Raw genomic sequence first — 19,352 nt, forward strand, 5'->3', positions numbered from 1 at the left:
CCCCCCCCCCCCCCCCCCCCCCCCCCCCCCCCCCCCCCCCACAGGCCTGGTACAGCCACCCCTGCCAATCAGAGCTGGCAGGTGTGTTCTTAAGGGTCAGGAAGGAGGGCTGCGTGTGGAGAGCAGGAGCCAGGGTTTGCATGGCCCGAGGCAGCGGGCTGGAGACTGGCCGCGGAAGAGAAGGCTGGGCCACCGTCGCCCACCGCAGGGCCGTGTGCGGTGGGGAAGGGCGGCCGGGCTCTGCGCGCACAGCATCCTCGGTCACCAGGATGTCCCTGGCCTCAACAGGGAACGTTGCCGTAGTGAGGCAGGTGACCCGGGACGTGGCTTAAAGTTTTTTCTTCTTTTCAGATTAGAAAAAGTCTATAATCTCGTGAAGGAAACCTTGCCAAAGAAGCCAGATGGACAATCAGGTGTGCGGGGGGCTTCGGACTGGGCAGGCCCCTAACCCGCCCCTGGCTCCAGGCGGGCTGCTCTGCTGGGGCTCGTCGGGCCCAGAGAGGGGTGTGTGGCTCTCCGCATCGGTTGGCCTTTCTGTGCTTTCCTCTCCCTTCCCCACAGACCTCAGCTTAAGGCTTGTCCCCCTTAAATGCTTGGCCTCGGGGACTGAGGGCCTGTGCGCTCTGAGGCTCTCCTGGGTTCTGGGCCCTCTTGGGTCGGCAGGAAGTGGTGGGGGGACAGGAGGAGCTGGCAGAGACCGGGAACCCATCCTGGTTGGGGTCTCCCAACGTGCGATGCTGACTCTCCCCACTTCTCTTTCTTTCCTCTCTGCCGGGGTAGCTCAGTCCCCGCTGGGTGAGGTGGGAGTGAGAGGCTGGTCTGCACTGTTTCCATCCCCTCCCTCTGGGAGACCGGGGGGTGTCCGCAGGCCGAGGGCCCCTCTCTGCCCTGTCTCTACGCCCCCCTGAGCAGCACTGGCCTCTGCCTGCAGGGCCTGCCGGGCTGGTCTCCGGGGACCAGCGCGTCCAGGTGGCCAGAAGCAAGGCCCAGCAGAACCACGCGCTGCTAGAACGGGAGCTGCAGCGGAGGAAGGAGCAGGTGCGGGCGTCCACGGTCCTGCCCGGCGTGCGGATCAAGGAGGAGCCCGTGAGTGAGGAGGGCGAGGAGGAGGAAGAGCAGGAAGCAGAAGATGAGGAGCCCGTGGACACCTCTCTCGGTGGCGGCCTCCACAGTAGGCTGGCCAACGGGCTGCCTGGCGGGCGGGCGGCGGGCGGGGACAGCTTCAACGGGCACCCGCCCCCGGGCTGTGCCGGCACCCCTGTGGCCCGGGAACTGAGGGCCTTCGTGGAGGCCACCTTTCAGAGACAGTTTGTGCTCACGCTGAGTGAACTCAAGCGCCTCTTCAACCTGCACTTGGCCAGCCTGCCACCTGGTCACACGCTGTTCAGCGGCATCTCGGACCGCATGCTGCAGGACACGGTGCTGGCCGCCGGTTGCAAGCAAATACTGGTGCCTGTAAGTAGAGCCTGCGCCGGCCCGATGGGCGTACGAACGAGGCTGCCCTCCGGCCCTCAGGCGGGCTCCTGGGCGGGCAGCGCTGCTCGTGGCGGAAAGGAGGCCGGTCCCGTCACTCTGGAGTGGCCTGCGCCCTGCTTGCCTTGGGGGCGTCGGTTTGGAGGCTGCCTGGGAACGCGGGAGGACCACTGACCTTGCTTTGAATTTTGGCTCTCGTGTGGTGGCTTTGTGTGACCTCGGGCCTCTTAGGCTCTGCGCCGTCGTGTGACGTGGGCAGATGTTGGCTTTGGTCTCCTGGGACTTGGGTGAGGGCCCCCTGAGATGTCTGAAGGCGCCAGGCCGCTACTCGGCCTAGAGCGGGGGCTGTCCGTGCAGGTTCCCTGGCCTGGTTTCCGGCCCCCACTCTGCTGCTGCCGGCACATCTTGTTCCTGTCGTTTTTTCAGGATGACTTTTTTTTTTTTTTTTTTTTTTTTTGAGAGAGAGAGAGTTGGGGAGGGGGCAGAGTGAGAGAATGTCAAGCAGGCTCGGCCCTGTCAGTGCGGGGCTCCATCCCACAAACCGTGAGATCGTGGCCTGAGCCGAAATCAAGAGTCAGACGCTTAACCGACTGAGCCACGCAGGCCCAGCCCCAAGCTGACTCCACTTCTGTTATCATTTGATCTTCTTTGCAATTTGTAGGTATAGAAACCGAGTTTTAAAGAAGGGAAATGAGCTTGTCTCGTATACCAGGAAGTGATAGAGCTGGAATTTGAACCTCAGTTTAGTGGCTGCAGGGCTGAAATTTTTTTTTTTTTTTTTTTTTTTTTTGAGAGAGAGAGAACAAGAACATGAGTGGGGGAGGGACAGAGAGAGGGAGAGAGAATCCCCAGCAGGCTCCGCACTGTCAGCGCAGAGGCTGATGTGGGGCTCGAACCCACAAACCACGAGATCATGACCTGAGCTAAAATCGATAGTCGGGCGCCTGATCGACTGAACCACTCAGGTGCCCCAGGGCTGAACTCTTTTCTGCTGTAGTGGCTTGTGCGTGGGTTCCGGCAGGCCTTCCAGGCTAGAGGTTAGCTGGCCAGGCCAGTATGGTTAGCATTTCTGATGCCAGGCCTGCAGGTGGCAGCGTGACACCCCCGTCCCCCCACCCCGGGGCTTCCTGTCCCTGCAGAGGAAGGGGCCCCGGAGTGAACGAAATGTAGGAGCAGAGCGTGTGTTGTGGACCATTTCCCTTAGCTGAGCGTGAGGAGTGTCAGCTGTGGCTTCAGGACATGGTGCTGGTTATTCTCTCCTCCTAAGCTCTGCCCAGACTTGGCGCCAGACCGCATGACGTGGGGCTGCGGCTGCCTCTTAAGAGATCGTTGACGTTTGCAGTCCAAGGTCAGAAGCACCTGCAGCCTTGGGTGATGAGGCAAAGGCCCAACTCTGTGTACGCGAGAAACAGAAACTAGGACGAGAGGCCTGAGGTCCCATGCTGGCGGGGCCGTCCCAGGAGATCTGGCCCTCATGTCTGGGAGCCTCCTTGGTGTGGTTTCCTCTGGAAGGTACCAGGGTTTGGGGGCCCTGCCCTATTTGGAGCACCCTTGCCCCCCCAGCAAAGGGGTCTAGGTAGCCCCAGGCCGTCTTGGGTGCTGTGTGGATGGGAGAGGGATGTGAGGTAGGCTGCTCTCAGGTACCCTTGCCCTATTTCTCCCTCTTAGTGGGGCTGGGATCTCTGGGAGACCATGGCCCCTCTGCTGCTCCCATCCATCTCCCTCCCCATGATCCTGATGTAGGGACCGTATATCATAGTCTCCTCTGAGGAGGAAAAGACCTCAGATGTGTACACAAGGATGCTCAGGTCCAGGGAGCAGGAGGAGACTCGACTCACAGGCTTGAGTTTAATCCTGTTTCTACTATTAGACGTTCGACTGTGGACAGTGAGTAAACCTCTGCCCTGGAGCAGCTCCCTGCTCCCACCTCTCTGGTTTCCAGCGATCAAATGAGATTGTACGTGTCAGGGTCCCCCCGGGGCTTTATGTGGTGGTAGCCACCCCTGTTGTGTTGTCAGGGCTGGAAACCAGTCTACCAGGTGCCCCGAGCCTGGCCACCCTTTTCTTGTCCCCCTTCAGACCCTGCTGAACCAAGCGGCATGGGTGCTTGGGAGCTGGGCAGGGTCCGTAACCCACAAGGACACGGCCCTCGAGAGAGGGAATCCCCAGATCCTCCTAGGGGCTGTGGGGGTGGGAGTGCTTCTCAGGACCCATCTGCGCGTGTATATTTAGGGTAGGAGGACACTGGGTGTCGGAGCAGAGCGGGGAGCTAATGCCAGGCTAACGGGACACACAGCAGAACTCCCTTCCCCACCTTGTCAACTGCATCCGGCGACTTGAGGCTGGGCCTGTCCCGCTCCCTCCCACTGACGCCCTAGTGAGTGGCAGGAGCTGGAACTGGAACCCACAATCTCACAAGGGCGGCTCCGTCCCTGAATGGGGCTTGTGCGGGCTGGGACGGGTGAGGGGCGAGTGGACCCACGTGGCAAAGACAAACTACTAATGCCTAGGCCTTGGTTAGTTTCCCCCACAGACCGCTGCATCCCCAGATGAGCAGAAGGTGTTCGCCCTCTGGGAGTCTGGAGACATGAGCGATCAGGTGAGGTGACCTCTGCTACCGTCTCCCCACGAGCAGGGAAGGGGGTGTGAGGCCTTCGGGGAGACCCAGAGTGTGGTAACACATGCTCGTTTTCCAGCCACTTTCAAGTTTAAATATTCTGGCTCCGTGTCCCCGTGTAGTGTTAGGCCGGACGTGCCAGTCATTTGACCGGAACCCTTGGTCCCCTACTACCATCTGGACTGGCTGCATCCAAGTCCTCTTCTAAAAAATCTCCATAGACTCCTAGGACCAACCCCCGAGACTTCGTTCAGTTCCAGAGGAACGGGGAAGGGTCCTAGGTATTTAAACTTCTACAAAGCTTTCCAGAGGATTCTGCCACCCAGCCTGTCTGGTGAACCGGTGACAGTCCACGTTTCTCAGGTGCTGGATTTCTAGGTTAGAGAAACTGGTCCATTTTGCCTCCTGTCACACCCTGGCAGGAAGGGTCATAAGTGTCTAGTGAACAAAATAGGAGTTAAAACAGCAGCAGTGGCTGCATGGACCCTGACGTCCAGAAATTTTCCTTCAGTCGTGAACTTGCTTGAACTTTAAGTATTTCAGAGTAAACTGCTAAAACACTAGTCGGCCCTATTCCTAAGGTGTGGGGAGGAAGGGAGATCCCTCTTCTGCCTCAGAGGGGCTGACGGACAGGCGAGGACAGACGGGAGGGCCTCTGTGCCCCGGGGCTGTGACGGGGCCCTGGAGCAAGAGCGTCTGCAGGGGCTCTTCCTGAGCCAGCCTGTGTGCTCTTGGCCAGAATAGGTGGCATCTGAAGTTTCTGGTCCTGAAGGGGTAGGAAATGAAAACAATTTCACAATTTCAATCTGATAATGAGAAGATAAGTGCATTGAGACAAAGCTCTATGGGCAACAGTCTCCAGCCCTGTCTTCATGTAGCTTAGACGGTGACTTTCCCTGCATCCTAAATCCATTTTCACTTCTGTTTTGTGTCACGAAACACCACGTCTGTACTGCCGATCCTCCGCTGGCGCTTGCCTGGTCCTTTCTTCTTCTTGGGGTCTCGGGACGATGGATTGGTCGGGTGTATTCCTGTCTAGAGAAGTCCTGGCGCACACAGACTGCAGAGTGGAGTTCAGTCCCATGGCTCTGGATCTCTTGTTCAGGGAGGTTTCTCTTTTAGGTGACTGTTTCCCACAATAACATATTTTTGCTACTAAAGCACCGACAGGTTTTGCTTGAAATCTTTTCCAAAAATTACCGGGTCCGCCGGAACATGATCCAGTCGCGGCTGACTCAAGAGTGTGGAGAGGATCTGAGTAAACAGGAGGTGGACAAAGTGCTAAAGGTACACGCGCTCTGGGGAGCAGCGCCTGCGGTGGAGGCCGACAGGGGGTGGAAGTCCTCCCCGCCCACACCCCCACCCCCGCCAGCTGCTCATCCCTTTAGGTGACTGGGCCTGAGTCCTGACTCCACTCCCCTCTTGAATCCTGTACCACTTGGCTTTCAGTAGAATCAATTTTTAAATTTGAAAGGAAATACATAATTTATCATCTAGTATATGCAAGTCCTTAAATATACTACTTATAATGCTTTTATGAACGGACTATGGTGCAGAAACCTTGGAACACAGAAAGCTGAGGATGGTTTCTTTACATCTTGACTTAGTATCTCAAACATCCAAGGCCGTCTCTGGTGCTGTTTATGAAGCACCTTTGTTCTGGGTCAGCTTATTGACAGTTTTTTTTATCTTGTGCTTGCCGAGCATATTCTTTTGTGGTTCCCCCCGCCCCCCCCGAGAGGAAGAGGGCCTGAGCCCCAAGCACTAAAGAGACCAGGCAGTTACCACAGCATCGTCATCTCCCGTTTGTGTTCTATCCATTAATCATAAACCGAGTCGTGAGGAGCCGTACGGGCCGGAGTAGCTGCCTCGCCTGCTGAACACCCTTCTCTCGTCACAGGACTGCTGTGTGAGCTACGGTGGCATGTGGTACCTTAAAGGGACGGTACAGTCTTGACAGTAGTCACGGACCACTCACCCAGTGCATCGAAGTCCCAGGAAGGACGGCGGAGCCGGCGGAGGTGGACGCAGCCTCACCTGCTTCCGAAGCCACGGAGCAAGAGGACCTGACCGTCCCGCGGCTGGGGTGTCGTGCTGTCTGGTGGCCAGCGGGGGTCACCCTCAGCCAGTGGCAGGGTCAGCTTCAGTTAGATCGCTCCCAGAAGACGGCAGCCGGGACCTTCTTTACAGTATAATTTGAAATCCCCAATGTATTTTGCTTAGTATTTGGTTTCATTCTCCTAATAAAGAGAGTGTATACTGACCACAGGCAGGCTGATATAAATCATGGTTTAATATTTTACTTTTCAAACTTAATGCCAACGAGGTCTAAGTTATGTTTACAAGATGAAGAAAACCTCAAGGTTTTAAATATTTAAAATGTCTAGAAGCCAGTGTGTAGTTTTTGATTATCTGCTAAGACTTCGGCCAATTTCATTAAACAAACCAAATCGAATTGTTCTACTGTTGGGTTTCTGTGGCCACTTTACCTTTTAAAACTCCTTACTTTATGTAGCAGTCTCGACTGTTTACATGAACCATAGGAAAAATCAGAATCAAATCCATCTATTCTGTTTGCATAAGGATGCAAACAAAACCAGGTAAGTATGGAACGGTGTATAAGTAAGGTTATCACACTTTGATGTAAAAAAATTTATATTTTGTGTATTTTTAAAATAAATGTAACACTAACCTGGCATCGTGGTGCTACTGTCTTCAAAGGGTCACAGGAAGGCAGTGCTGTCTGTGCTCTCAGGGCCTCGATTACAGCCAGGGGAGGGAGCCCACCGTGGGCGGCGGGGGGGGGGGGGGGGGGAGGGGAATGACCTGAGCAGCGCCTCCTGGCACAACCATGCAGCCATAGGTGTAACTTGTACATTTTGACAGTAAAGAGAAGCTAGTAGAAATAGGTTATTTAGCCCAAGATGTAGCTAAAACAGCAATGTATAATTAAAAATGTTAGTACAGGGGCGCCAGCTAAGTTGGTAAGCATCTGACTTTGGCTCAGATCATGATCTCACAGTTCGTGAGTTCGAGGGCTGTGTCGGGCACGCTCTCAGCAGAGCCCACTTCGGATTCTGTGTCTCTCTCCCTCAAAAATAAACATCAAAAAAGTGATAAAAAGTACAAAAAAAAAAAAATACCACGTTTTCAAGATCTGGTACCTTATACTTACGCCATTTGCAGTTTGGACCAGCCACAGTTTAAGTGCTCACTTGGGATGTGTCGCTAATGTCAACCTTATTGGATAGTACAGCCCTAGAGGATTAGGAAGAAAGTAAGAGTAAGCTGGTGTGGGCAAGATGTGAAATTTTACTACCTAAGTCTTTTTCCATGATCTGTTTTGGGCAAAAGAGCCACTGGTACCTGAAGGTTTAGTTGATGGTCTATGCATGCTCAACACCAAAAAGGAAAACATTTGGTAATATAGTTTCACAGGACATTATGCTCTTGGTACTACTAACATGAGCCTGAAAAGAGTAAAAAGTTTCCAGAGTTGATCAAGAGTATGTCCAGTTATTGTATAACCACCTTACAAAGGAGAGACTCCTCATGGTGCACAGCAGAGACGGCATGACCACAGAGAAGTTAAGGGTCTCAGGGCTCAGTGGGCAGTCATAGCCTGAAACACACTGACAAAGGGAAATGAGTTAAACACTGAACTCAAATAGGAAAGTAAACTTAAGGAATTTAGGAAAGAATTGTTAAAAACAAAAAAATCCGCTATAAGAATTAAAGATAGACCAACATGAAGGAAAATGGCATGAGCCTTACAACTGGTTGGAAAGACCCTCCCCCACTCATGCTCTGTCCCTATGTAAAAAATAAACATTAAAAATTTAAAAAAAAAAAAAAAGCGGGGGGGTTGGCATCTGGGTGGCTCAGTCAGTTGAGCATCCGATCAGGTCATGATCTCATGGTCTGAGTTCGAGCCCCGTGTCAGGCTCTGTGCTGACAGCTTGGAGCCTGCTTCGGATTCTGTGTCTCCCTTTCTGCCCCTCCCCTGCTCATGCTCTTGCTCTATCAAAAATAAACATTAAAAAAAATTTTTTTTAAACTGATGGGAAAGAAAATGACAGACCATTAGAGAAGAACAGGTCCAGGAATTTCCATGGTTGAACTATTCTCACATCTTTATGACAAGCACAAGGGTTAAACTTAAGCATGTAACAAGCCTCCAAATCCAGAAGCAGTGGTTTAAAACTTGACAAAGAGAGGCGCCTGGGTGGCTCAGTCGCTTTAACATCTGACTAATGCTCAGGGCATGATCTCACGGTAAATTGGAGCCCCACGTTGGGCTCTGTGCTGACAGCCTGGAGCCTGCTTCAGATTCTCTCTGCCTCTCCCCTGCTTATGCTCTCTCTCAGAAATAAACAAAAAAAAAAAAAAATAAAACCTGACAGAGCATGTTATGAATACAAATCTTAAGTAGTAGATTGCACTGGCATGTTAAAGAAAAAGCTACCCTGGGGTGCCTTGGTAGCTTAGTTGGTTGAGCGTCCGACTCGATGTCAGCTCAGGTCATGATCTTGCAGTTTGAGAGCTTGAGCCCCATGTCAGGCTGTGGGCTGATAGCATGGAGCCTGCTTAGAATTCGGTTTCCCTCTATCAAGATTACATACACACACACACACACACACACACACACCCAGGGCGCCTCGGTGGCTCAGTCCATTAAGTGTCCGACTTTGGCTCAGGTCATATCTTGCAGTTTGTGAATTCGAGCCCCACATTGGGCGCTCTGTGATAACAGCTCAGAGCCTGGAGCCTGTGTCAGAGTCTGTGTCTCCCCCTCTCTCTGCCCCTCCCATGCTCATGCTCTGTCTCTGTCTCTAATAAATGTTAAAAAAAAATTTTTTTTAATACCCTAAGGTGCCTTGCAAAGAGGATACTGGGAATAACTACTGTCACAGACATGCAAGGGTGGTATCAGGGCATCAACACTGCAGCTCATACTATAAACAGGCCAAAAGGGAAGGAGGAACAATTCCTCTCAGGGATCAAGATCTATTTCATTCCAGATATAATAAGTTCTTAAAGTAAGAGTAGATGGATTCTCATTAGCCTCAAACAGTAAAAAGTTAACATCATGCTAAATCAAACATTGGACATGCACCTTAGGTAGGATTGAGATGTATGTTTACTCACCATAATTATTTCATATCCTGGGTACACTTCTTAGAGCAGTTAGACAAAGATTAAATTAAAAATTACACAAATTAGTTTCTTTTGTCTAGCAAAGAAGTTAGACAAAAATAAAGGAGCCAAGACATTTTTTTCCAACACGTCAACAGAATCAACTAAAAGCTGCTCTCAATAAGCATTCAACAAAATAGCTGGAATCAATAGATTTCCTACATGCAACTATAGTCAGAAAATGTAACAGAAGATCTTACATTCAGGAGGTGAAACTTCTGAAATCTGTAAGACCTAAACTGTAAAAATATGAAAACTGAGAAACAAAGACCACTGGAATAAATGGGAAAGCATGAACCCATGTTTTGGATCAAAGTCTGTGTCAGTCTGTACTTAAGTAATTTTTCAGCCTAATTTCAATAACCATTTATCCCCAAGAACCAGACGAGCCAACTTTAAAGTTCTTATTGCAAAAATCATGCAAGAACAACAAAAAGAAACCAGCGAAATTCTGAGGCAGCAATGAGGGCAATACTCCCTTACCAGTCAGGAAAATATCAAGCTAGATAGTAATTAAAAACCGCCACAGGTGCACAAGAACCAGACCCTACAACAGAAATAGGTTCCAATGCATGTAGAGATTTAGCACTGATTCAGGTGATTTTAAGTGATGGGGAATAGATGAAGTTTAGGGAGATTCTGGAAAGATGGTGATGTGATGTAGCTATTTTTAAGAAGTTTATGTATTTATTTTTGAGAGAGACAGAAACAGCATTAGCAGGGGAGGGGCAGAGAGAGAGGGAGAGGGAGCATCCCAAGCAGGCTCCACGCCATCAGCACAGAGCCCAATGTGGGGCTCGATCCCATGAAACTGAGGTCATGACCTGAGCCAAAACCAAGAGTCAGACACTCAACCAACTGAGGCACCTAGGTGCCCCTGATGTATTTTAGAATCCCAGAGTCTAAAGGCTTGCAACTTCCAGGGAGAATAAGGACTGTCAATGGCACACAATTTTGGCAATTTTGGCTCTTAGCACAGTAGCTGCTGCTACTAATAGTAATAGTAGTTGCTACTCCACCATGAGCCACATTCATGGAGAAGCTCGCAGCAGCTTGTAGGAACCTGGCGGGCAAAAAGATCCTGTTCAAATGCCAGGAATCAGTGATCTGATTGCCGCTTCTACCAGAGGTGGGCAGCTGCTGTTGTACCTCCCCTCATGGTTGCAAGCCTCTACAGCTGGGGGTGAAGTGACTGCCAGGGGATTTTTAAAGGGCCGGAAGGCTCCCTGTCCCCCTCATTCTTCACTTTTTCCCCTTCGTGAGCCAGACATTAAAAACTAGGATATTCAAAAAATGATTGTTTACATAGAGAAAATTAGAAAGTGACCATGCATGCCCAGGGAAAGGCTCACGAGAGACCTGAGAAGCCCTGAAGTTTACACCTCAGGCCGATCCTCAGCAGACACAGCCTGCAGCAATCTAAGGAACAGACACAATAACCAAGAAAACCAGCAAACCCTGGGAAAGAAGGGAGAATCTGATTCCCAGAGTTATTATTAGATTCAAGTGTCCAGTGTTCAAAAAACCACAAGGCATACAAAACCAGGAAAATACAGGGCGAAGGAAAAAATCAACATAAATTGTCCCTGAAAGACCCAGTGGCAGGTACAGTAGACAAAGACTTTAAGACAACTGTGTTTTAAAGACATTCAAAAGAACTACAGGATGTAGAGAAAGTCAAGAAAATGTGTGAACAAAATGGAAATAATAAAAAGAGACCTAAAGAAAAAAAAATTGGGGCACAGAATTGCACAGAAAAACACAGAAATGGAAATGAAAATTTCATGAGAGGGATTCAAAGGCAGATTTGAGCAGGCGGAAGAAAGAATCAGCAAACTTGAAGATGATGGAAATTATCCAGTCTGAGAAACAGAAAGAAAGAAAAACTGAAGAAAAGTGAGCACAATCTAAGGGACCTGTGTGACACCATTAAAAAGACCAATATACACATTGTGGGAGTCCCAGGAGAGAGAAAGAAGTGGAGAATATATGAAGAAACAATGGCTGAAAACTTGTCAAACTTGATAAAAGGCATGTAGATAAACATTCAAGAAGCTCAATAAACTCCAAATAAGAAAAACTCAGACCCACGGAAACACATTATAATCAAGTTTTTCAGAAGCCAAAGAGAATCCTGAAAGCCTCAGAAAAGCAAATTATCACATACAGGGGGTGAGGAGGGTTCCTCAATAAGATAATCAAAAGACTTCTCATTAGAACTTTGGAGGCCAGAAAACAGTGAGCCAATATATTCAAAGTGCTTCAACAACAGCAACAACGGTCAACCAAGAACCTTATATCCAGCAACACTGTCTTTCAAAAGTGAAGAAGTTACAATGTTCCTAGGTAACAAAAGCTGACAGTTCACGATCACTAGACATGTCCTGCAAGGTGAAACATGAAGAGACTAGACAATAGCTTGAAGCCATACTGAGAAACAAAGATTTCAATAAAAGTAAGTAAATATATGGACAACTATAAAAGCCAGTACAACTATAACAGTGTTTTGTAATAGTGTTTTTGTTTTCTACATGATTCAAGAGACTAATACATTTGGGGTGCCTGGCTCAGCCAGTAAAGCATGTGACTCTTGATCTTGGTGTTGTGAGTGCAGGCCCTACACTGGGCATAGAGCTTAATAAAAAAGAGAGAGAGAGAGAGAGAGAGAGAGAGAGAGAGAGAGAGAGAGAGACACTAATACATTTAAAGAAAAACTATTTGTGTAAAGGTAGTATTACTGTAATTTTGATTTATAACTCCAAATTTTGTCTTCTATGTAACTTAAAAGATTAATGCATTAAAAAAAAAAACACAGTAGAGTTTATGTTTTTGGGTACACAATAAAGAGGTAGCTTTGTGACATCAATAACCAAAAGCGATGGAGGTGGGGCTGTAAAGACAGGGATATTTTTGGGTTTTTTTTTTGTTATTGAAGTTAAGCTGGTATAAATTCAAATTAGTGTTATAACTTTAGGATGTTAAATGTAATCCCTAAGCTAACCATGAAGAAAACAACTGTAGAATATACACAAAAGGAAATGAGAAAGGAATTTAAACATCTCATTACAATAAAAAAATAAACTAAACACAAAAGAAGACAGGAATTCAGGAAATGAAAGACAAAAAAGCTGTAAGGCATGTAGAAAACAGCACAATAAATTTCCTCCTTTTCAAAATTACTTTAAATGTAAATGGGTTTAACTCCATTCAAAAGGCAGAGATCAGCAGAATAAATAAAACATGATCCAACACAGATGGACCTAGAGGGTATTATACAACTAGAGAAAGACAAATATCATGATTCCACTCATATATAGAATTTAAGAAACAAATGAACAAAGAAACAAACATATCAGACTCAAATACAGACAACAAATTAATGGTTGCCAGAGCAGAGTGTGGGGAGAGGATGGGTGAAATAGATAAAGGGGACTAAAAATACACTTATCTTGAGCAAAAAGTTATGGAATTGTTGAATCATCATATTGTACATCTGAAACTAATAACACTGTATGTTAATTATACATCAATTAAACCGCACACACCATTCAACTAGATGCTGTCTACAAGAGACTCACTTGAGTTCCAAAGACACAAACAGGTTGAAATTAGAAGGATCCAAAAAAAAAAAAAAGATATTCCAGGGAAATTGGGAGACTTGAATACCCCAATCACAATAATGGACAGGACAACCAGACAGAAGATAACTAAGGAAATATAGGCTTCAACACAGTAAGCAAATCTAGCAGATGTATAAGCAACACTCTACACAACAGAATACACATTCTTCTCGAATGCCGATAGGGCATTTTCAAGGAGAGACCATAAGCCACAAATTAGTTTCAACAGATTTTAAAAGATATCATACAAAGTATCTTCCTTGATTACAACACGATGAATTTAAAAATCAGTAACAAAAAATTGGAAAAGTCACAAAATTGAGAAAATTAAACAACATTTTAAACCACCAATCAATCAGAGAGATCAAAGGGAAATTAGAAAATACTTAAGAGATGAATGAAAATGAAAGCACAATATGCCAAAACTTATGGAACACAGCAAAAGTGGTACTAAGGGGGAAATTTAGGGCTATAAATGCTCACATTAAAAAACAAGGTGGGGTTCCTGGGTGCCTAGTTAGTTGCACATCCAACTCTTCCCAGTTCAGATCACGATCTCGCAGTTGTGGGGTCAAGCCCTGCATTGGGCTCTGCACTGGGCAAGGAGTCTGCTTGAGATTCTCCCTCTCCTCCGTCTCTACCCTTGCTTGTGTGTGCGCACGCGCTCTAAAACACAAACAAAACAGTAAGAAAAAGGGCATCTGGCTGGTTCAGTTGGTGGAGCATGCAACTCTTCATCTTGGGGTTGTAGGTTTGAGTCCCAAACTGGGTGAGAGATTACCTGAAAAAAATAAAGTCTTTGGGCCCCTGGGTGGTTCAGCTGGTTAAGCGTCTTTGTCTCAGGTCATGTCATCACAGTTCATGGGCTTGAGCCCTGCATTGGGGTCTGTGCTGACAGCTCAGAGCCTGGAGCCTGCTTTGGATTCTGGGTCTCCCTCTCTCTCTGTCTGCTCCCCCCATGCCCTGCTCATGCTCTCTGAAAAATAAACATTTGAAAAATAAAAAATAAAGTCTCAGGGCACCTGGGTGGCTTCGTCTGTTAAGCATCTGACTTAAGCTCAGGTCATGATTTTGGGGTGAGTCTGAGCCTTGAATCAGGCTCTGCACTGACAGTGTGGGGCCTGCTTGGGATTCTCTCTCCCCCTCTGTCTCTGTCCTGCTCACTCTCTCTCAAAATAAATAAACTTTTTAAAAGTCTTTAAAAAAAAAACAAACAAGAAAAATATTAAATCTACAACCTAATTTTACAACTAAAGAAACTATAAAAGGTACTAAACCCAAAGTGAATGGGTTGGAATGGAATAATAAAGATTGAGAGATCAATGAAATAGAGAATATAAAAACAATAGAGAAAAGTCAACGAAACCAAAAGTTGTTCTTTGAGAAGATCAAAAAACTGAAAAACCTTTAGCTAGATAGACTAAAAAAGAGGGAGAAGACTCAAATTATTAAAATCAGAAATGAAAGTGGAGATTCTACAGAAATAAAAAGGACTAGGGCGCCTGCGTGACTCAGTCCTTAAGCATCTGACTTCGGCTAAGGTCATGATTTCATGGTTCGTGAGTTTGAGTCTCACACTGGGTGATCCTGACCCTCACATCAGGTGAGCACAAGCCCTGCTTCAGCTAAACCCCGCTTCTGTCTCTTCTCTCCCTCCCTCTCTCTGCCCCTTGTGGGATTCTCTCTCTCTCTCTGCCCCTCACTCACTTGCACCCTCTCTCAAAAAAATAAAAAGGACTTTAAGAGAATTGTATGGTTACAGGCATTGAATAATATATAGAACTGTCCAATCAATATGTTTACACCACTATATTGGGGGACCTGGTTGGCTCAGTTGATGGAGTATGCAACTTTTGATCTTGGGGATGTGGGTTCAAGACCCACATTGGGTGTAGAGATTCCTCAAAAAAATTTTTTTAAATAAAATTTTTAAAATAACTTAAAACCACTATAGACATTGCTGAGAGAGAGAGAGAACTATGAACAATTGTATGCCAACAAAGTAGATAACCTAGATGAAAAGGACAAATTCCTAGAAACACAAAACCTACCAAGACTCAATCACAAAGAAAATCTGAATAGACCTATAAATACTAATGCATTGAATCAGTAATGAAAAAAAACTCTCCCAACACAGAACAGCCTGATGGCTTCACTGGTGAACAAAATACCAGCAAACAGAATTCAAGAGCACGTTAAAACGATTATACATCCTGATCAACTGGGGTTTATTCTAGGAATGCAAGGAAAGATCAACATATAAAAATTGATCAACACAATATGCTACATTAACAGAATGATGGAAGAAAAAACTCACGATCATCTCAAATGATTCAGAGAAAGTATATGGCAAAATACACGTTTTCAGGATTAAAAATAAAAAAACCAAACACTCAACAAACTAGGAAGATAACTATAATATAAAAAAAGCCATATATGAAAAAACCACAATGGGTAGTTGGGTGGCTCAGTGGGTTAAGTGTCCAACTTCAGCTCAGGTCATGATCTCATGGTTCATGGATTCAAGCTCTGCATCAGGCTCTGTACTGACAGCTCAGAGTCTGGAGCCTGCTTCAGATTCTGTGTGTCCCGCTCCTGTTCTGTCCTGTCTGCCCCTGCCCTGTTCGCTGTCTCTCAAAATAATAAACATTAAAAATTTTTAAAAATAAACAGTAAAAAATAAAAAGAAAAAGCCACAGTGAACCTCATACTCAATATTGAAAAACTGAAAGCATTTACTCAAAGATCAGGAACTAGGCAAGTATGCCTGCTTTAACCACTTCTAATTTAACAGTACTGAAAGTTCTAGCCAAAGCAATTAGGCAAGAAAAACAGAGAAGTCACTAGGATTGGAAAGGAAGAAGTAAAATTAGCTTTTTGCAGATGATATGATCTTATATGTAAAAAACTCTAAAGATTCCACAAAAACACTGTCTGAATAAATGAATTCAGCAAAGTAGCCAGATACAAAGTCAACACACAAAAATTAGTTGCATTTCTATACACTAACAATGAACAATCCAGAAAGGAAATTAAAAACCAATTCCATTTAAAATGGCATCAAGGTGGGGCACCGGGGTGGCTCAATTGGTTAAGTGTCTGATTCTTGGTTTCAGTTCAGGTAATGGTCTCACAGTGCATGGGTTTGAGCTCTGCATTGGGCTCTGTGCTGTCAGTGCAGAACATTCTTGGGATTCTTACTCTCCCTCTTTTTTAAAATGGATAAACTTAAAATAAGAATAAATTTAAAAAGATTAAACAGCATTGGGCTTACTGCTGTCAACAACTAGTCTGCTTCAGATCTCCCAAACCCCTTTTTCTCTACACCTCCCTCACTTGCACTCCAAAATAAACATAAAAACAAAAAAACAAAAAAACAAAAAAAACTATCCTAAAATTCATATGGAATCTCAAGGGATACTGAATAGCCAAAACAATCTCAAAAAAAAAAAAAAAAAGAAAAAACTGGAGGACTCATACTTCCTGACTTCAACACTTACTACAAAGCTATAGTAATCAACAGTGGTACTAGCATAGAGAGACACATAGACCAACGGAATACAGAGAGCCCAGAAACAAACCCTCACATATATAGTCAAATGATTTTTGACAAGGTTCCAAGACTGTTCAATGGGGAAAGGACAATCTACTTAGCAAATGGTGCTGGAAAACTAGATATCCACATGCTAAAGAATGATGCTGGACCCTTCAATAACACCATATTGCAAAAGCTTCTTAACATTAGGTTCGGCAGTGATCTCTTAGTATGACACTGGAGGTATAGGTAAAAAAAGGGAAAAACAAACTGAACTTCATGAAAATTTTTAAATGTTATGCATCAAAAGACAATGGACACCTAGCTAGCTTAGTGGGAACAGCATGTGACTCTTGATCTCAAGGTCGTGAGTTCAAACCCCATGTTGGTTGTAGAGATTACTAAAAAAATAGTAATAAACTTAAAAAAAAAAAAAGACACTATCAACAGAGTAAAAAGGCAACCCAAGAATGGGAGAAAATATTTCCAAATTATATATATATATATATATGTATATATATATATATGAACTCAAGAGAAAAAATATCTTCAAAAGTGGGCCAAGGAAGGGCCCCTGGGTGGCTCAGTCGGTTGAGCGGCCGACTTCGGCTCAGGTCATGATCTCGCGGTCCGTGAGTTCGAGCCCCGCATCGGGCTCTGTGCTGACAGCTCAGAGCCTGGAGCCTGTTTCGGATTCTGTGTCTCCCTCTCTCTGACCCTCCCCCGTTCATGCTCTGTCTCTGTCTCAAAAATAAATAAACATTTAAAAAAATTAAAAAAAAAAAAAGTGGGCCAAGGATTTGAACATTTATCCAAAGAAAATCTCCAAACGGCCAAGTGCATCAAAAGTTGTATCGCTAATCCTTAGAGAAGTGCAAATCAAAAGTACAAGGTACCACCTCACACCCATCAGGATGGCTACTATCACAAAACCAGAAAGCACATTTTGGCGAGGACATGGAGAACCTGGAATCCTGGTGCACTGTGGTGGGAAAATCTGGTGCAGCCACTGTGGAAAACAGTATGAAGCCTCCTCAAAACATTAAAAAACAGCAATTCCACTTCCAGTTACAGACCCAAAAGAATTGAAAGCAGGATCTCAAAGAGATATCTGCACACACATGTTCATAGCAGCATTAATCACAATAGCTAAAACATGGGAGCAACCAAAAGTGTCCACTGATGTGGCATATACATACAGATAAAAAAATGTGGCATATACATACAGAACAGTATTCAGCCTTAAAAAGGAAATTTAATACGCTACAACATGGATGAAACTTTAGGTCATCATACTAAGTGAAGTAAGCCACTCACAAAAAGACAAATTCTGTAGGATTCCACTTACATGAGATACTTAAATCACAAAGGCAGAAAAGTATAATGGTAGTTGTCACGAACCAAGGAGAGAATGGGGAGTTATTATTAAATTGGCCTAGTTTCATGTTTAAAAATCAAAAGAGTTATGGGGATGAATTGTAGTGACAGTTGCATAAGAATGTGAACGTATTTAATACCACTTAACTATACACTTCAAAATGGTTAAGATAACTATTATATGTGTATTTTTTACAATTTAAAAAAAGAAAAATAAATGAAGTTCAGATGGATCAAACACCTGTCAAACACAAAAAGGAAAAGTATTACAAGATTAACATAACCACATAAAAATTTTGCTTGACAAAATGCCAATAACAAGGTAAAATTAAGACAAACAAAAGATTTGTGATTTCTAATTGCAAAGTGAATTTTCTAAATGCTAGAGCTCTTAAATAAGAAACACAGGCAAAAGACAACATAAATGGCTTAACAGATCACAAAATATTCAACCTTAATAAGTGAAATTTAAACTACAAGGAAACCTCACTTTTCTTCCATTAGTTTGGCAAAGGTCAAAAAGTTTACTGGCACAAGTGTGAGCAACTAGGCATCCTCCTATATTGGGGAGCAAGGTTCAGTAAACTTCTGCAAGATGGTAAGAGCAAAATGTCCTCTTTTACCTCACTCCTAATGATTTACCTTCTAGATTCAAAAACGTCCAAAGATACAGGGATTACTTAAATGAATTCTCATATATACATAGATAGGATATATATGTGATATGATGTGTGTATATGTGCATATATACACATCAGTGCACCAGCCAGAGGCCAGTTTGTCGTGGGATTTCCCGAGGAGCTTAAACAAAACTGGATTGTAACACTGACACCAGCAGCCTTCTTGTTTCCTCGCTGTCCACATTGGTTAAACATACATATGGAGTTTATCTATGTCCATAGATGTAATACTACAGTACTATCATAAAGAATGTAAATGGTCAGATAAATGTTTCAAAGATACATGGTTCAGTGAAAATGGAAGCTACAGTGAAGGTTTATAGTATACTCTTTTGCTTAGAAATAGGGAGTGATATAAACATACATAATAACATGTGCACAGAATATTTTGGAAGAATATACAAGAAACTGGTAACTAGTTGATCCTGGGGAGAGGAGTTGGGAGGTCAGGACAACAAGATGACTTACTTCACAAACTGTGCTGTCTCAAAAGAGGATTTTACCCCTTTTTAAATAATCCAAAAGCAAAATTCAGATTCAGGGCTCACTTTAGTTTTTAAATATTGTAAGTCTTTCCTAGGATTGAATAATCAAATGTTTTGAGTCAAATGCTATTAATTCAGAACCAGGTCTGACATTTCTAAATTTGTGATTATATAAAGTATATACATTTGAAAATATTTTTCAATCATATAGTAATTCTAATGAAGACATTAACATAAGAATCCCAAAGAATAGGGAATAGAAATTTAAAAAATCATTATCAAATCTCCGAGATATCTGTTGGAAGAAAAAAATGGAACCGTTGGTTAGAACATTAAAATGGTTTCAGCTTAAAATAAGCAAGTGATCCA

At 44.8% G+C, this 19,352-nt stretch overlaps 1 protein-coding gene across 8 annotated transcripts in view; it reads left to right on the forward strand.

Annotated features, from left to right (window-relative positions):
• The window catches only part of POLR3E (RNA polymerase III subunit E), a 33,695-nt gene extending 27,150 nt beyond the window's left edge, over positions 1–6,545 (forward strand). For 4 of the 8 annotated variants that reach the window (XM_049639151.1, XM_049639154.1, XM_049639153.1 and 1 more), the window contains exons 17-21: positions 352–413; positions 932–1,455; positions 3,995–4,072; positions 5,252–5,377; positions 5,991–6,545. In XM_049639151.1, coding sequence (XP_049495108.1) covers positions 352–413; positions 932–1,455; positions 3,995–4,072; positions 5,252–5,377; positions 5,991–6,047 — 847 coding nt within the window. In that variant the 3' untranslated portion in view covers positions 6,048–6,545. Of the gene's footprint in view, positions 1–351; positions 414–931; positions 1,456–2,740; positions 3,851–3,994; positions 4,073–5,251; positions 5,378–5,990 lie in introns of those variants that run through there. The other 4 variants (XR_007459670.1, XM_049639156.1, XR_007459671.1 and 1 more) reach the window with 4 other exon arrangements.
• The last annotated feature ends 12,807 nt before the right edge of the window (positions 6,546–19,352 follow it).

This window comes from Panthera uncia, chromosome E3 (assembly GCF_023721935.1).
Source record: "Panthera uncia isolate 11264 chromosome E3, Puncia_PCG_1.0, whole genome shotgun sequence".
Classification (NCBI taxonomy): Eukaryota; Metazoa; Chordata; class Mammalia; order Carnivora; family Felidae; genus Panthera; species Panthera uncia.